At 37.1% G+C, this 17,210-nt stretch overlaps 1 protein-coding gene across 1 annotated transcript in view; it reads right to left on the bottom strand.

The window, feature by feature from the left end:
• Positions 1-2,731: 2,731 nt before the first annotated feature.
• Positions 2,732-17,210, bottom strand: part of LOC141288996 (calnexin) — a 17,322-nt gene continuing 2,843 nt past the window's right edge. Inside the window, exons 3-7 of the mRNA XM_073821189.1 lie at positions 8,608-8,761; positions 8,253-8,372; positions 7,457-7,556; positions 7,311-7,389; positions 2,732-3,084 (exon numbers count right to left, since the gene is read on the bottom strand). Coding sequence (XP_073677290.1) covers positions 7,313-7,389; positions 7,457-7,556; positions 8,253-8,372; positions 8,608-8,761 — 451 coding nt within the window. The 3' untranslated portion in view covers positions 2,732-3,084; positions 7,311-7,312. The remainder of the gene's footprint in view (positions 3,085-7,310; positions 7,390-7,456; positions 7,557-8,252; positions 8,373-8,607; positions 8,762-17,210) is intronic.

Here is a 17,210-nt window from a genome sequence, read left to right on the forward strand (position 1 = left end):
TTAAGGTCATGCCACAGCATCTCAATAGGATTCAGGTCAGGACGTTGACTAGGCCACTCCAATTTTGTTTTTCTTCAGCCATTCAGAGGTGGATTTGCTGGTGTGTTTTGGATCATTGTCCTGCTGCAGAACCCAAGTTCACTTCAGCTTGAAGTCACGAACAGATGGCCAGACATTGTCCTTCAGGATTTTTTGGTAGACAGCAGAATATAGGTTTCATTTATCACAGAAAGTCCTCCAGGTCCAGAAGCAGCAAAACAGCCCCAGACCATCACACTACCACCACCAGATTTTACTGCTGGTATGATGTTCTTTTTCTGAAATGCTGTGTTACTTTTACTCCAGATGTAATGGGACACACACCTTCAAAAAGTTCAACTTTTGTCTCATCAGTCCACAGAGTATTTTCCCAAAAGTCTTGGGGATCATCAAGATGTGTTCTGGCCAAACTGAGACGAGCCTTTATGTTCGTTTTGCTCAGCAGCTGTTTTCATCTTGGAACTCTGCCATGCAGGCCATTTTTGCACAGTCTCAAACAAAGATTTTTGCCCAGATCAAACAAAGATTGTGTTTTCACTTTCAAACTAAATTTCGATCAAACATCTGGTGTGATGGGAAGCTTTATTAGAATGTTAGAGGATAATGTTCTAACAATGTTATCAATAAGCATTTGTAGAATGATTTTAGAGAATGTTACCCTACCTTTAGCAGTACATTCTGGGAATTAAAATAAAACTTGCAGCTAAAATCATTACCAGAACATTAAACATTCCTAGTTAGGAAACCCTTGAAATGAGGCCATCAAGAAAGGCAAACTTTCTCAGCATCCTGCATCTCAGCCAGGTTGAGCCACAGGTGATGCTCCTGGAACCTTAATGTGGACATCGCTCTACCCAGAGCCTGCGCCGTGACTTTCATTGCTCGAAGAGCATAGCCAGTTGCAACACACATTTCCTGCAAAACTTCTGGATTGGCACCACCCTCGTGCAGTTTTTTCAACGCCTTGGCCTGATATACCTGCAGGATGGCCATGGCATGCAGGAAGGACTCACTGTCCAGAAGCCGTATAAGCCTTTGCCACCATTGATGAAACGTACGGGCCTTGGAGACGAGTCTCAGGCAGAAAGCCACAGGCAAAGATACACCGCAATACACTCACCAGCGTTTGCGGCAGAGTGGAGGAGTCCACTCAAGCCTGATGCTCTTGGATGTCTGGGGGTGCTGGTTCGGCCGTATCATCAGCTTCTGATGGCTCAAGCCCACCCTTCAATTCTGCGACTGACGGTTCATCCTCTTCATGAGCCCGGAATGAGAGCTCAAACTCACCCTGAGACAAGCTCATATCCGGAAGCAGAAGGCCCAGAGCAGGAAGTGGGCCGGTGACACAGGATATTTTGGTGAAGAACCCAAAGTGTGAGCGGAAAGAATGGAAAGGTCCTCGCAGGTGGGGAAACACAATTCCACCTATGTGTGTGAAGGGAGAGATCGTTGCCTGTGCCTCATTCATCAAAGCAGAGAGATGCTGTATTCGGCTCTGAAAAACAGAATGCCTGAGTAAATGCTGCGCTGGATTATCTTTGACCTTTTCTGAATGATGCCAGGGGCGTTTGGGCTCCCAAGAGCGACCCCTAGTGTCTGTAGAGATGATAGTGGACTTCAGGAGAAACCCCTCTGCACTCTCTCCACTCACCATCATGGACAGCACTGTGGCTGCGGTGGAGACATTCAACTTCCTGGGATGTTTCATCTCCCAGGACCTGAAGTGGGACACTCACATCGACTCCATTGTAAAAAAAAGGCCCAACAAAGGTTGTACTACTTTCACCAGCTGAGGAAGTTCAACCTACCACAGGAGCTGCTGAAACAGTTCTACTCAGCCGTCATCGAGTCTGTTCTGTGCACATCAATAACTGTCTGGTTTGGCTCAGCTACAAAATCAGACATCAGAAGATTACAGAGAACGGTTCGGACTGCAGAGAGGATTATTGGTGCTCTCCTGCCCACCCTTCAAGAACTATATACATCCAGAGTGAGGAAAAGAGCTTGGAAAATTAATCTGGATCCCTCACATCCAAGTCATCCCCATCTACAGTAGATCTTTTACCGTAGTGTAAAAAAGTGGAGTACGTTTATTGCTGAATTTCACTGTATCCGGACACCTCTGTTAATGCTGTATACTGTATCAGACACTGATTTAATGATTCCTGATTCCCAGTGTTCTGAACTGATCTCACTAGTGTTCACTAGGCAGTGCAGTAGTCTGTGTGTTCGTCAGGACTGGGTCATCTGAAGCCAAAGTTTTATTCTGACAAAAGAGAATATGTTTTTGACTACAATCTTTGACTGTGACCTGGAAGTTTATGGTTTGGACAAGATGTGTAGTTATGAGATTGTTTATAGTTGATAAAATGGAGAATTGTTCCAGTTAATTGTGTGTTAGCAATTAATAAAAACTGTCATGGAATGCATTAAAATTGATATTAAATCCATATGTAATCTAGAATACTAACTGTTGATGGCTGCTCAGTCATCAGTTGGGGAACTGTAGATATTCTAGCATTTGGCAAAACCTGTTTTTCTATCTTCTGTTATCTCTATCCTCACCATTTTTTTAAGTTGTCAGTCACTGCCAGAATCTTTTCATGTTTTTCACAAAACTTTCATGGCCCCCCAGAATATTTTGTTGTGTGAATATCTGAACATGCAAAAAGTTAAAAGAAAGAACACAGCCTTTGCGCTTTTAGACAAACCTATTTTATTCCAGTTTCATGCACTTTTTAAAATGCATTCTTAAAACATGTTTCACTGATGCCTTTCTTTCATAATGTTGTCATTCTTGTAAATCCTTATTTAAAGATAAAAAAATGTTCTTATGCTCTTAGAACTTTGTATAAAGCACAAGTGCATGAAGTAATGATCAAAGCTATGCTAAAAAATCATATTGTCACATGAATGTATTGTTATATATATTTTTTTTCTTTACGAGTGATGAATGTAAACTTGCACAGATATGAGCATCAAAATGAGCAGTTGACACTGTTGAGGATGAGAGAATATCTGTCCACTCACTGCTGAAGGTGTGACCTGAGAAAATGAAAGAATAATGAAACACACGTTTAGAAATATCATGGATCAATCCCACAAAAAACACATTTTCATCCTAAAATCTAAAGAAAAAAATAATTATTTTCCAGAATCATGAAAGTAAGACAAGTAAGTAAATTTTCCTCTTCATTCACATCCCTGTAATGACCAGTTGACCAAAAAGATTCTGTCACTAAACATCAAACATATAAATAATTCATATTAGACCATCGGTAATAAGGATGTCTTAATACAAAAAATAATTGTACAGCATTTAAAAACTGCTTCAATCAGTTAATTTGACACGCTTTGCACTCAATACATGGAGGAGCATAAAACAGCGTTAAAATATTTAATACATCCTTTTATAGTTTATATAAAATTATATATTAAAACAATAAAATAATTCATAAAATAATTGCAGAAAGAATGCAGATCAATTGCTGTGTTGGTCAATATTAACAAACCTTTTTTTTTTTTTTTGCTTTTTTTGTGTTAAATCAAGACCCCCACAAACAGTATTCAAGACTTTTTTTATGTGATTTCAGCTATTTAAGCCATTAAACTTTGAAAAACAATTTAAGACAATAAATGCATAATACATGCATATTTAGAAGTTACATTTAGTTTTTGTTCAAATTACCTTATGGGCATTTTTTGACCTTTTCAGTTTTTAAAATCATTTTATCATTTTACCTATGTTAATGCTAAGTGCATAAAATGTGCACAAGTGTGTATTTTTATTGTAATTTTAATATTTTACCCTCATTTCCTTTAATGAATCTATTTTACACTAGGTACAAAATATAGTTCCTCTCATGATATTAAGGACTCAAATTGAAACCCATTAAAACTGCAATTTTTAATCCCAGGGCCATTTAACTATAAAATGATGCAACGTTTGTTAATAGGCTTTCATTCTGTTGGCAAGACTTCAAAATTAGAGGTCGACCGATATTGGTTTTTACCGATACCGATAGCTAGGTTGGACCTCACTGGCCGATACCGATTAATTAACCGATAGTTTTTGAAAATGGATACTGAACAGCATTTAAAATAGCGATGTACTATTTTTTTTTTTAAATACTAAACCATACTTTGTAAATGAGTAAAAATATTATTTATTATACATTGATCATTTAAGTTATTTCATAGTTCATTAATGTTAATAAAATATCAGTAAATGTTGAAATGAACACACTCTAACAAGGAACAACACTTCTATTCTACAGCTTTCATTAATCTTAGTTGATGTTACAAATGGGCTCATTGTCATCTTTACATTTTAACAATATGTAAAATTGCAGGTTCTATGCTTTTTGTTTATATTTGCCATCTTAAAATTAAGATTCAATTTAATTACGATTTTCAATATCAACTAAATATAACCATGCGTCACATTCTCAGTTTTCAATGCACATGGCACCATTTTCATATAAATTTTATATAAAATTTATTTTGTGCAAAAATTACTTTATTATTATTTTTTATTATATAAGCAGGCTACTTTTTTAACATTTACTTATTTTAAATAAGCATTCTTTAAGTGTCGGCAAGTTTACAGAAAATAGTTTTCTTTTTCGTTTGATTATTACTGATGAGATCACAGACAGTCGCTGCTTTAACAGGCTGCATTCAAGCGAATGCACAGATTTATTTCGATGTATCAGATGTTTTGTCCTGCTCTGAAAACATAACTGACTGTGTGTACATCGAAAGTATTCGAAAATCCATGTGCATTTAACCTCATCTGCAAACAAGCTTTTTAAGACGAACAAACACAAAGAGAAAGTGAAAGTCCGTCAGTGCGCGAGTTTAGTGCATCTAATAGTACTGCATTACAAACAGCAGAAATGAAGGCATATCTAAAGTAAAATACTGCGATTGAAAACTCACTCTGTCAAACAATGCACAGGTAGCTCAAAGTGCAAATTCTGTGCAACGAAGCCTGCCGCGTTTCTGGCGCGCACACGTGCCATGTGCGGGAAAAACACAAGCTCAACCGGACAAAAGTGCAGCGCTGCGTTGCGCGGACAACTCGCAGGCATCTCTTTCTCACACACACACACACACACACACACACACACACACACACACACACACACACACACACACACAAGACGCGTCGCGTGTAGTTCAAGCAGAAATCTAAAACAGTTTATTTAATCACCAAACGGGCAAATGTTTACCTCCAGAAAGATAAAAAAAACCAGCAAAGGTTAGTCTAGACAGATCAAACGGAAAGAGAAAGTGCGATCTATATCGTTAATTGCAGCCATTTCAGAAACAATGTCTTTTCTGTTTTACATTTATGTTTAAATATTATTTGTTTGTGTTTTGTTTCAGTTTAATATATTAATTACGAAAGAAGTTTGTGTTATTTGTAAATGTCGGACGTGGTATGAATAGGACGAAAATACGCCGGGAGAATTGGAGAAGGTCAGACACAATTTTTGACCACTTCGTACGTTTTTATTTGTGGAAAATCCCTCTTTAAACGAATTTCGTTTTGTATAATTTTTATCTTAATTTCTAATATATATTTTTGTTGATCAGAGTTATTTAAATCAAATAAGAACAGGAAAATGGCATTGTGAAATGAAGTGCGTAACAAGTGCGTAACCTATGCTTTAAGGGCCTGAAGAAAAGGCTAAAACATAAATTATAGTTCTATATGAACCATACAGACATTATTAGCGCTACAGAAATACAAATATTTTGCTGAAATGCACAATACTCAATCTTACAGCCCAGGGTCAAGTCTTTATGAACATTAACAATGATTTTGGACAGATATGGTGTAATGTAAAACTATGGCTCGCTGTGACTCGGCAGGATTCTTTCGGCTGAATGAACAAAGTTTGCTTTGTCATGTCGCATCTTTAAATCTACAACTTTGCTGGCTAAAAATATGACTTTAAATCAATACAAATATATGGTAATAATCCTGACATTAAACATTGGTCTGTGGCTTAACCTCTACTCTAAAACAGCGGAGCATGAGCGCTTCAGCAAAGAACGCAACCCGGAAAAACTATCGGCAAGGGTTTTTGCCGATAACCGATAGTTCGGCCAATCAACTATCGGTGCCGATTAATCGGCAAAACCGATAGATCGGTCGACCTCTATTCAAAATTAATTGTTTTTACTATTTTTTTACTAAATGGTGCCATTTTTTCAAATTTGTCAAATACTTGCTTTATTCGGTTTATTGCTTATGCATATTATAGTCTTTATTATGCAGCTGTAATTGTGTGGTGTGTGTTGGTTTGGATGTCAGATGCACACAAACACACAAGTTTTATTTAGAGCACACTGTAATGTTTGAGAGAGAGAAATGATACTGTACTGCAAATCCTGAATCCCAGCGCTGTGTTTGAAAAGTTTAGTACTACATCCAAACATCTTACTAAAAGCTTGAGCTTTTAGCTTTGAGATATCATCCTCACATTTGGAACACAACTTGTTTAGATTTATAGCTTTAATTTTCTATCAATTTTTCAGTTTTATAAAATATTTTATACAGTGAGTCAGTGTTAATGAGTGAGTGATTGTGATTAAAGCGAATCATTTAAACGCTTGACTCATTCAGGAACAAAACAGAGACGCAAAACATGCTGTGGCTGTGTTTGGAAGGATTTTGTTGGTGAAATAGAGCAAAAACAGCCAAAATGGTGTCTAAAATGTACGGAAGTCTCTTATTGTTTAGTATACTGTATAAAATCAATATCACATTTGTATTCATGCTGATTTTTGCCACTCTGTGTGTGATATTATAACTATATGAAATGATATAAATATTTACATTTTCTGCCCCATATCTTGAATGATGTGATGGTTGTTAATGCATATTAATAGACTGATGGATGCAGTGAAAGAATGCTCTCTAAATGCGCACACACTAAACTGGTCAAACCAGACTTCATCACATAGTCCTGAATGTGAGCATTTCTGTAGGAGAGTTGTGTTTGTTTTTTGCAATATACTCCATAATGTCATGATGTCTCAGGAGTTCAGTATTTGTGATAAACCTGCTCAGATTTGGCTTGCATGAACTCCCCCAATAAATGAATGAGGGAACATACACTAAATGTAACCAAACTAATTGGCCAGTGATTTGACAGCATTATCCGCCACAGATGATTTTTACCCACATTTTAAACCCTGACCCTAGTTTGCTGTAGATGTGATCTGTGGTCAACATGTGAGATTGAGGAGATACTCACAGTTAACTCGTCACCTCTGTGTTTCGTATGAGTCTCCTGGTGGCTCTGCTCTCAGTCTCCAGTGCTGCTGGATTGACTCCTGAAACACAAACACAGTCGTGAGCGTCAGGACTAGAGCTCAGTGTAGATCAACACGAGTGTCTGACCTTCAGCAGGACTGATGTGTTCCTCACGCTTCTGACGCTGGTCCTCCTGAGGCTCGTCTGTCTTCTTATAGTAATAATCCTGATCTGGTGGACCGAACCGCTGAAACACACACATTAAAGCAATCACTAATTATGTTGGCTTAAGAAAGCAGACTTACTGAAATTATTTAAACTTAATATTCTTCTTCTTCTTCTGAGACTAATATTTCTGACTGCTCCTCCTCCTAGAGCTTTAACTCTCCAAACTCCAAACTCAGGCCAGATCTTCAGACTGATGTGACTCCAGCTGCTGGATCTTTTCTAACTGATCCGACTTACACTTTTCCTAAAAATGAGGATTAAAACTGGGAAAAATCCCATAGACTTACATTGAGGGAATGTTCAAATGATCAACATTGAGAACACTCCCACAATCCCTTGAGACTCAATCAAACTCACCTTCTATCAACTAGATTTAATACATTTAAACTCAATCAAACTAACATGCTAATAATGTTAAAAACATGCTAGTAACTTGTCAATCATGCTAACAACATGCTAGTAACGTACTAATCATGATGGTAGCAACATGCTAGTAATATGCTATCTATCTATCTATCAAACTTTAAGCTTTTAAAACTACTTTAAACTTCAAACTATTTCAGACTGAAAACCATCAAACTTAATTAAAACTTTAAAACTTTTTAAACTTTTTTATTTTAACTTTCTGGTCCGGCTTTCTCAAGCCAACTTAAAATTTGTCTTGACAAACGTTTTAATCTAGTTATATATACTATGAGTATATTCATATATTTACCTTATTAGGCCACATGAGGCTAATAAAGAGGATGATGGGGAGACCCACAGTGACCACATAAACGCCCCAGAGCCACGGACGCTTGACCGTCGCTATCAGCAGCTTCTCAATCACACCGGGCTACAACAGGAAACACATTTCAGAATTATTTCCTTGAATGTTTAAGTGAAAGTATCTTATGTTCTGGACCTGGTCACCATTTCTTCACAAGATGATTTTATTTGGATGTGTGAGTGAATGCAGTATTGTGAAAGAACACAGAATGCTGTTTCAGAGTTAAGATGGACAACGTCAAATCAACTGCTCCAACATCACAGACGCTGCATTAGCCAGACGATAGGACTGTTGATCTTACGGTCTTTCTCTGGCCCCATGTGTCTTCTGTCCAGCGCTTGGCTGCTTCCAGACTGTCAGAGACTAAGATGTTGTCGAACATCACGTCTCCAGTGAGGGACAACAGCTCAAAACCCACCGCAGAAACAGGGCTCATGGTGAACGGCTCATCTGACCTGAAACCAGGAAACAAACACATAAACCTGACTACACACCACTAACACATGAGAATATATTAGAGATCGGACACAGGTTATGCTAGAGTTTAGAGATCGAACAAAAAAGCTTAGTGATCTTAAATTGCGAAGATCTTGAGTTTTCGGTAAAGGGCGTGTCCGTGGCGGCCTGACGAAGTTTGATGTTTCGCCATGGACATACTGCCGTCCAAAGGCAAAGAGCAGTAACTACACATTTGGTCAAAATTGCGTTAAGGCTTAAAATGGACTTTGTGACAACTGTTTTGTCTTGTAGCAAAGTCTTCTGGTTCAATTTTGTCCTGTTTCAGAGAAACAAGAGTGTCAACATGTTTGACTAGCTGGTGTAAAAACTTTAAAGGCATTTTTCTCAGTTTCGGTGTTCGCATAGTTACTGCACTTTGCCTGTGGAGTCCACCATAGAAGTTGTTATAACTCAGCCATAAAATGTCCAATCTGCCTCAAACTTCACAGGTTTGGTAAGAGTCCTGGCCTGAAGACACCTAAAGGCCAATATTCAGATATTGTCATAGCACCACCTGTTGGCAGCAGGATATATCATATCTTTTTCTTCACTCAAACATACCAAGGTCAATCTCCACCAGACTATGGCGATGAGCCCGAGTGCGAGGGCCCTATCATCGCTGCTTGCAGCTTTAATTATTATTATTATTGGTACTAGATTTGATTATGAATTAAATTGTTCTGGATGTGCGAAATTAAATTATTATTACTTTTGATTTAATTCATTTTGAAGTCTAAATGAAGACTTCATGATCTGTCTTTTCAGGTACATTTCACATACGGCACTTGTTAATTTTCAAGTGCAGCTTGTAAGACGATATTCTGTTTTTTTTTCTTCCCAAAAACAATATTTAACAATTTTACAATATTTAACTATATTTAGCTCAGTGTGTTTTTATGCTGGTTTTTGTGCTGATAAGTCAATATGGCATTAATATTAAACCGTCAGAAGGTGGCGGCAAGTTCCTTATTGAGTGATTACAGTTTTTTTTTCAACTGCTTACAAACACTTTCAAAACTTTGCCTCTTTTTTTTTCAAAACTTTACAAACAAATTTAAGAACTGCACACACAAAATGCAAAATAGCTCACATTTCTTGCTAAACTACACTGTAAAACTTTACTGTAAATTTACAGGCAATTTCTAACAGTATTGTACTGTATTTTTATATAGCAGTATCAGACTGTATATTTAACAGAAAGGCTGTAAATGTACAGTATTTTTCTGTTTTCAACAGGCAAAATTCGTAATACAGTATCAGGCTGTAAATGTTGCATTATCGGATTGATTCGCGCTCATTTTCTTTTAAAATGTGAGCAGAGCCAGTGCAGTGCCACTGAAGCAGTTAATTTGTTAGTTGGATATTCATACGAACAAAATAGGAACAACGTTACATACTGTGTGAAAACCGGACATGCTAGTCGTTTAAGTTAGTTTTAAAGTTTATAGTTTTAAAGGTTTAAAATGTGTCGTTTAATCTGCCTGTGAATTTACGGGCGCAGCTAAAAATTAGAGGATAATGCAGCAAAAAGACGGGGAGAATACATTTTGTCTATGACGAAGAAGAAATGAAGTTGGTCGCAGATGAATGTTTGCCTGAGCATCGACACGGTAAGACACTGCTGTTTTATTCGATTGCATTCTTCTGAACTGTTTGCACGAGTGGAATTGTTTTTGGATCGGTGTTTTAATCATGTCGTTTTCGACGATTAGACACCTACGTTACATCAAAATTATAATGGCCGAAATAAGCGTTGTGATTTACGTAGTTTAGCCTGTAACGTTACACATAATGTGACGTGGTATACATTCCTCTTTGGTCAGCTCGTTGTGAATTAGCCTGTACACGTAGGATAAACCTCGGGTAAACAGTTCAGTCTGTAGTCAACTGACGTTATTCAGCAATTAACTTTGATATATCATTTAAAATGTAAACATTTATCATGCCATTTGCACGACCTGTGTTTGATTTTCGATTCATTTTTTATTTCAGGCTGAGTAATCTGATGAAGATCAACGGAGCGCTAAGGTAAGTTTATCATAAATACCCTTACGGTGCGTTCACACTGGCACGTAGCGAGCGGGGCGAAGCGAGCGTTTTCAATTCATTCGTGTGGAAGTTGAGCGTAAACGGTCGCGTGGTGCATTTTGGGATTGGAAGCGGCGCGGAGAAAGCGTTGAGAGCGGCTGAGAGCGTCAAAAGGTTGGGCATTCCTCAACTTTATGCAAATTTCGAGCGCAAAACGCCGGCGACAACCAATCGGTGTGAGAAGTTGGCAAGGAAAGACTATGACGCGTGTTTCCGAAACATGTTGGATTACTGAGCTGAAATCACATATTATTGAAAAAGTCACGCAAAAGTAAATGTACTTTGCATGTTGTTAGTATACGCTACAGTTTAGTTTGCGAACCGCCGTTAAAAGAAGACAATGGAACGTAAATAGGGTGTGAACATTGTTTTTCAGAGGCGTGCTCTGCCCTAAATTTGACACACCCCAAAGCAGTGGCGTTGTAGCGTTGCCAGCGGCACTGAGCGCATATTTAACGCTGTAGTGTGAACGCACCGTTACGGTGCGTTCACACTGTCACGTAGCGAGCGGGGCGAAGCGAGCGTTTGCAATTCATTCATGTGGAAGTTGAGCGTAAACGGTCGCGTGGTGCATTTTGGGATTGGAAGCGGCGCGGAGAAAGCGTTGAGAGCAGCTGACAGCGTCAAAAGGTTGGACATTCCTCAACTTTATGCAAATTTTCGAGCGCAAACCGCCGGCGACAACCAATCGCTGTGAAGAGTAGGCAAGGCAAGATTATGACGCGTGTTTCTGAAACTGGTGGATTACTGAGCTGAAATCACATATTATTGAAAAAGTCAAGCAAAAGTAAATGTACTTTGCATGTTTTCATTATATGCTACAGTTTAGTTTTCGAACCGCCGTTAAAAGAAGACAATGGAACATAAATAGGGTGTGAACATTGTTTTTCAGAGGCGTGCTCTGCCCTAAATTTGACACACCCCAAAGCAGTGGCGTTGTAGCGTTGCCAGCGGCACTGAGCGCATATTTAACGCTGTAGTGTGAACGCACCGTTAAGCTGCGTTCACACCGCCCAAACCGTCATGCGGCAGTTGCGGCAAGATTACATGTAAAGTCAATGGTTGAGTCCGTCAGAGGTCCGTCAGAGGCTCTGCGTTGCGTTGTGTCCGTTGGATCCGTCAACTTTTCAAGCGTTACCTGCGTTTCAAGCGTCAACGCAGCCAACGCAAGCAACGCAGAAGTTCAGCTAGTTGAACTTTTGACGGACTTAACGCACTTGACGCAGTGCGTCAACCAATCAGAGCGTCTCACTGTAGCGACGTCACCACACGTATTTTGAATGAAGCGGGAGCAGAAAAAACAACAACATACATTTCTCTGCGATTGACGACGGCTACAAACTTATTCTAGCCGTCTGCAATCGCAGAGAATTGTATGATCCGTCCTCGTTGTTGTATAAAGACAGGAATGTAAAGGAACTTGCTTGGATGAAGATCGCTGAAGAGATCGGGTTGTCAAATCTTTTCTCAACGTAATTATTTCCCATTTCGTTAGCTAGCGAAACATGTTCATGAGAGGATTCCAAAATGTCCAGTCCCAATAGTTTGCCATGGTTTATTCAGGGGAAGTGTGCAGAAAACTAGATGCGTTGGGGGCGTTGCCTGACGTGTGCGGTGTGAACGCACCAAAAAGCAAGCGTTGCCAGCTTCAACGTACATGCGTCAAACTAGATGCGTTAGGTGCGTTGCCTGACGCAGACAAAGTGTGCGGTGTGAACGCACCATTACAGTTATAATTAACTTGTTCATAAAAATAATGTGGTGTCAGTTCTGTGATAGTGCATTTGAATCGGTCTTATCATACTGTCAGCACATGGAAATGCATAGTCATGTTCCTAATGCTAATTTTAAATGTGGTAACTTATTCCTGTTTGCCCCAGAAGATTCAAAAAGTTAGCAGCTTTTAAGGCTCATATGTTGAGGGATCACAAAAAGAGGGACACACAGACGTCTGCTGAGCAATTAATAGGTAATGCGTACACTTTAGTCTGTGACATTGGTGTCTGTCAGGAAAGATGTAGTGATTTGAGAAACTTCATTTTACACCTGAAGTCTCATATCAAAGGCCATTTAAGTGAAATAAAAGCTTTTCTTTTGCATCAACACAGACCTCACATATATCCAGGTATCACCGCAACTCCTCAGCAGATAGGCTTCATCATAATATACTACATTTGAACTTTTTAGTGCAGAGACCACATGGTGAGGAATGCAATGTGGCTGAAGACTCAAATGCACTGTGTGATTTGTTTATGTATTGTGGTGATGGTGAAGAGCAGTTGCATATTGCACTATTGGCAGATAATGCAAACAAATCACTCTTTTGAAGAATATGGCTCTGTTTTATCTCAAATTGCAGGTAAAGCACATTCTCCCATCATCTGTAATTCAGTCGGTAATTCAGGGGCAGCAGGACAACCATGATATTAGCCAGTCTCATTTGCTACACAGGGTAAGTGAAAAATTAAGTACACTTGGAATTTCTGAAAATGATGTATATTGTTTTGTTTATATGTTTTATTATTTAGTAATGTCCTTTAGAACATTTTAAAATACATATGTTTTTCAGGACATTAAATATAAAAAATTACACCGAAACCATTTTAATGTTTCAGATTTCAATTTTGAACAAAGTTTTTTTTTTTTTTTTATAGAATGTTGATCTTCCCCAGTTAACAATTGTTGACACCTAATAATACAGTTCAGTTGCACTATTACTACTATTATTTATTTGTAATATTTATTTGTTTTTCAAAATAACTGTGTAAAATGACAATGCAGGTATGCAAAAAAATTAGAATATCAAGGGAAAGTCTATTTATTTCAATAATTTGTCTCAAAAAGTGAAATTTGTATGTTATATTAGTTCACTACACATAAGGTGAAATATTTCAAACCTTTATTTGTTTCGATTTTAATGATTATGGACTAAAGACAAAAAAAACAAATCCAAACAAAACCCATAGATTTTCAATGGGGTTTAAGTCAGGCCAATCAAGTACAGTTATTCCATGGCTATTAAACCAGGTACTGGTAGTTTTGGCTTTGTGGGCAGGTGCCAAATCCTGCTGGAAATTAAAATCATCTCCAAAAAGCTTGATTATGCGTCAAGCCACTCCTGAACCAAAAACAATGTCAGAAGCATCTGTGCTGGGCTAAGGAGAAAAAGTACTGATCTGTTGCCCAGTGGTCCCAAGTCCTGTTTTCAGATGAAAGCAAATTTTGCATTTGATTTGGAAATCAGGGTCCCAGAGTCCGGAGGAAGACTGGAGAGGCACAAAAGTCAGTGATGGTTTGGGGAGCATGTCATCTGCTGCTGTGGGTCCATTGTCTTTTATCAAGTCCACAGTCAACGCAGCTGTCTACCAGGAAATTTTAGAGCACTTCATGCTTTTTGGAGATGATTTTATTTTCCAGCAGGATTTGGCACCTGCCAACAAAGCCAAAACTACCAGTACCTGGTTTAATAGTCATGGAATAACTGTACTTGATTGGCCTGACTTAAACCCCATTGAAAATCTATGGGGTATTGTCAAAAGGAAGATGAGGGAACAGAGACCCCGAAATGCAGACAAGCTGAAGGCTAAAATCAAAGCAACTTGGGCTACCATAACACCTCAACTGTGTCAAAGACTTATCGCCTCCATGCCACGCACCTTGAACAAATAAAGGCTTGAAATATTTCACTTTGTGTGTAGTGAACTAATATAACATACAAGTTTCACTTTTTGAAACAAATTATTGAAATGAATGGACTTTCCCTCGATATTCTCATTTTTTGGCACATACCTGTATTATGCATAACTTTCATTCACATTATTCAGCCTTGGTTAAGCAACTGGGAGTACACAGAAGTATGTGATTTATATTTATAGCAGAATATGGTTAGCGTAGACAAAATAGAAACTTTTGATTGATCCATGTTTTTTCAGTAAAGTGCAAAGACCGTAGCATAAAATTTTAATTTTGGTGTAACTATATAACTATATCCAAACAAATTCTTGAAAGACATCTCGTTAAGAGCGAGATATAAAAATAGGCATAAACACAATACTAATTTTTGTTTGTTTTCTGCCTTGTAGATGCTTTCTCGACATCAACCCAGAGCGTGGATCTAAAGCCAAGAAAGGGAAAGTTACTTCAAAGACGACTGGCCAAATTGTGCAAAAAAAGAACACTACTGTGAACCCACAGGTTTCCTCTCTTCTGAGAAAACTTACAGACTTTGAATGGAATTTTGTTTAGACACTTCCACTATCCACTGTAATTGGACTGAAAAGGGAAGTAAGGTTCCTGCATGGTTAATAATGCTGTTAACTGTTAATTGCAATACAGAAGCACAGCTGGCATTTCTACCAACATGTTTATATAATGCGTTTTTTCCTTCCTGACTTTATTTGTTTTTTTTTTGCACAATTTTAAAATAATTAAAAACCTTTCCATTCATTGGAAGTTAATTTGTGGACAGTACTTGGTAATGTACTGTTAACTGTTAAGTGAGTTTATTTCATACAGCTGACATTACAGCCAACATGTTTATATAAGGACATTTTCTGGCCTTTGCTTTTGAGAAATAAACATGTTAAATTCTGAGACTTTTGTTTTCATTTGAGACAACTGATATGGAGAAAAAAAGTAAACATTTTTTCTTGTTTTAAGGTAACTTATATTCTGTGCAATAAATTCAATGCAATGTATAAGACAAATAACACATTACACAATATTGTAAAATTAAGTGGCATAACAGTATAATACAGTACTTAAGTCATGCTGGCAGAATGGAAATTGAAATGTAGTTTACAGTTGTGGTTCTGTAAAAAAACAGTATGTGGCTGGCAACCTAGCTGCCAGTGCTGTACTGTAAATTTACAGGGAAACATTTTACAGTATACACTGTAAACAAAAATTAAATTACAGCATGATACTGTATCTCGCAACTACAGTACAATACTGTAAATGTAGTTTACAGTTGTAGTTCTGTAAAAAAACAGAATGTGGCTGGCAACCCAGCTGCCAGTATTGTACTGTAAATTTACAGGGAAAAGTTTTACAGTGTAAGCACTGCATTTAAAATATCAAGAGACATTTGTCTTTTGTTGCAAAGACCTTTCCCATAATATGATATGTTTGGATAGCTCTTCTTTCATGAGCTCCTATCTATATTTCTGTACAAGACTGAAAGTAATTGGCAGGGAGATGTTAAAAATTCACAGTAAACAAGAAAGCAAGATTGAAACCAAACCATTTCTTTCTCTTTTTTACTGTAAGCATTTGTGGTTGTGAATACAGTGTTGCACAGTAATAAAGAAACCAATCAAAAGTTTCTGAACAGTTTTGTAGAACTTTTTTTTGTAGAAGTCACTTCTTCTCATCAAGGCTGCATTTTTGTGTACAGCAAAAACAGTGAAATTTAAAATAATACTATTAATACTACTAAATAATTTAAATAGTATTTAAATAGCAAAAATAATACTAAATTTTACTATTTAAAATTTTATATTTGAATTTATTTTAAAATTGTATTTACTCCAGTGATTTCAAAGTTGAATTTTAGCATTTATTTTCAGTCATATGATCCTTCAAGAATCATTCTAATTTTCTGCCAAAAACATTTATTATTATTACTATTATTGTTATTATGTTGAAAACAGCTGAGCAGAATTTTTTCAGGTTTCTTTGATGAATAGAAAGTTCAGAAGAACATTTATCTGAAATATACATCATTTGTAACATTATACATGCCTTTAGCATCACTTTTTGATCAATTTAAAGCATATTTTCTAAATAAAAGTATTAATTTATATAATTTCTTTCCCTGGAAAAAAAAAGCTTTTGAATGGTATAGTGCATACTGTTACAAAAGCTTTTTGTTTTAGATAAATGCTGATCTTTACATCTATCAATTTATCAAAGAATCCTGAAAATGTACTGTTTTTGAATATTTATAATATAATAAATGTTTCTTGAACAGTATATTAGAATGATTACTGAAAGATCATGTGACATTGAAGACTGGAGCAATGATGCTGTAAATTTAGCTTTGTGCATATATTACAGTATATTACATTTTAAAATATATTCAACTAGAAAGACATTAAATAGTAAAAATATTTCAAAATATTACTTTTTTACTTTTGCTCTATTTTGGATTACATGAATGCAGGCTTGGTGAACAGATGATTCTTTAAAAAATATATAAAAACAATCTTACTGTTCAAAAACTTTTGACTGGTAGTGTATATCAACCATGTGTAGCTGGACAAAAACCAAACATAATTTCGAAAAAGGTGAATATTTCCAAGGCCTATTCTAAAGCTA

Source organism: Garra rufa, chromosome 16, assembly GCF_049309525.1.
Source record: "Garra rufa chromosome 16, GarRuf1.0, whole genome shotgun sequence".
Taxonomy (NCBI): Eukaryota; Metazoa; Chordata; class Actinopteri; order Cypriniformes; family Cyprinidae; genus Garra; species Garra rufa.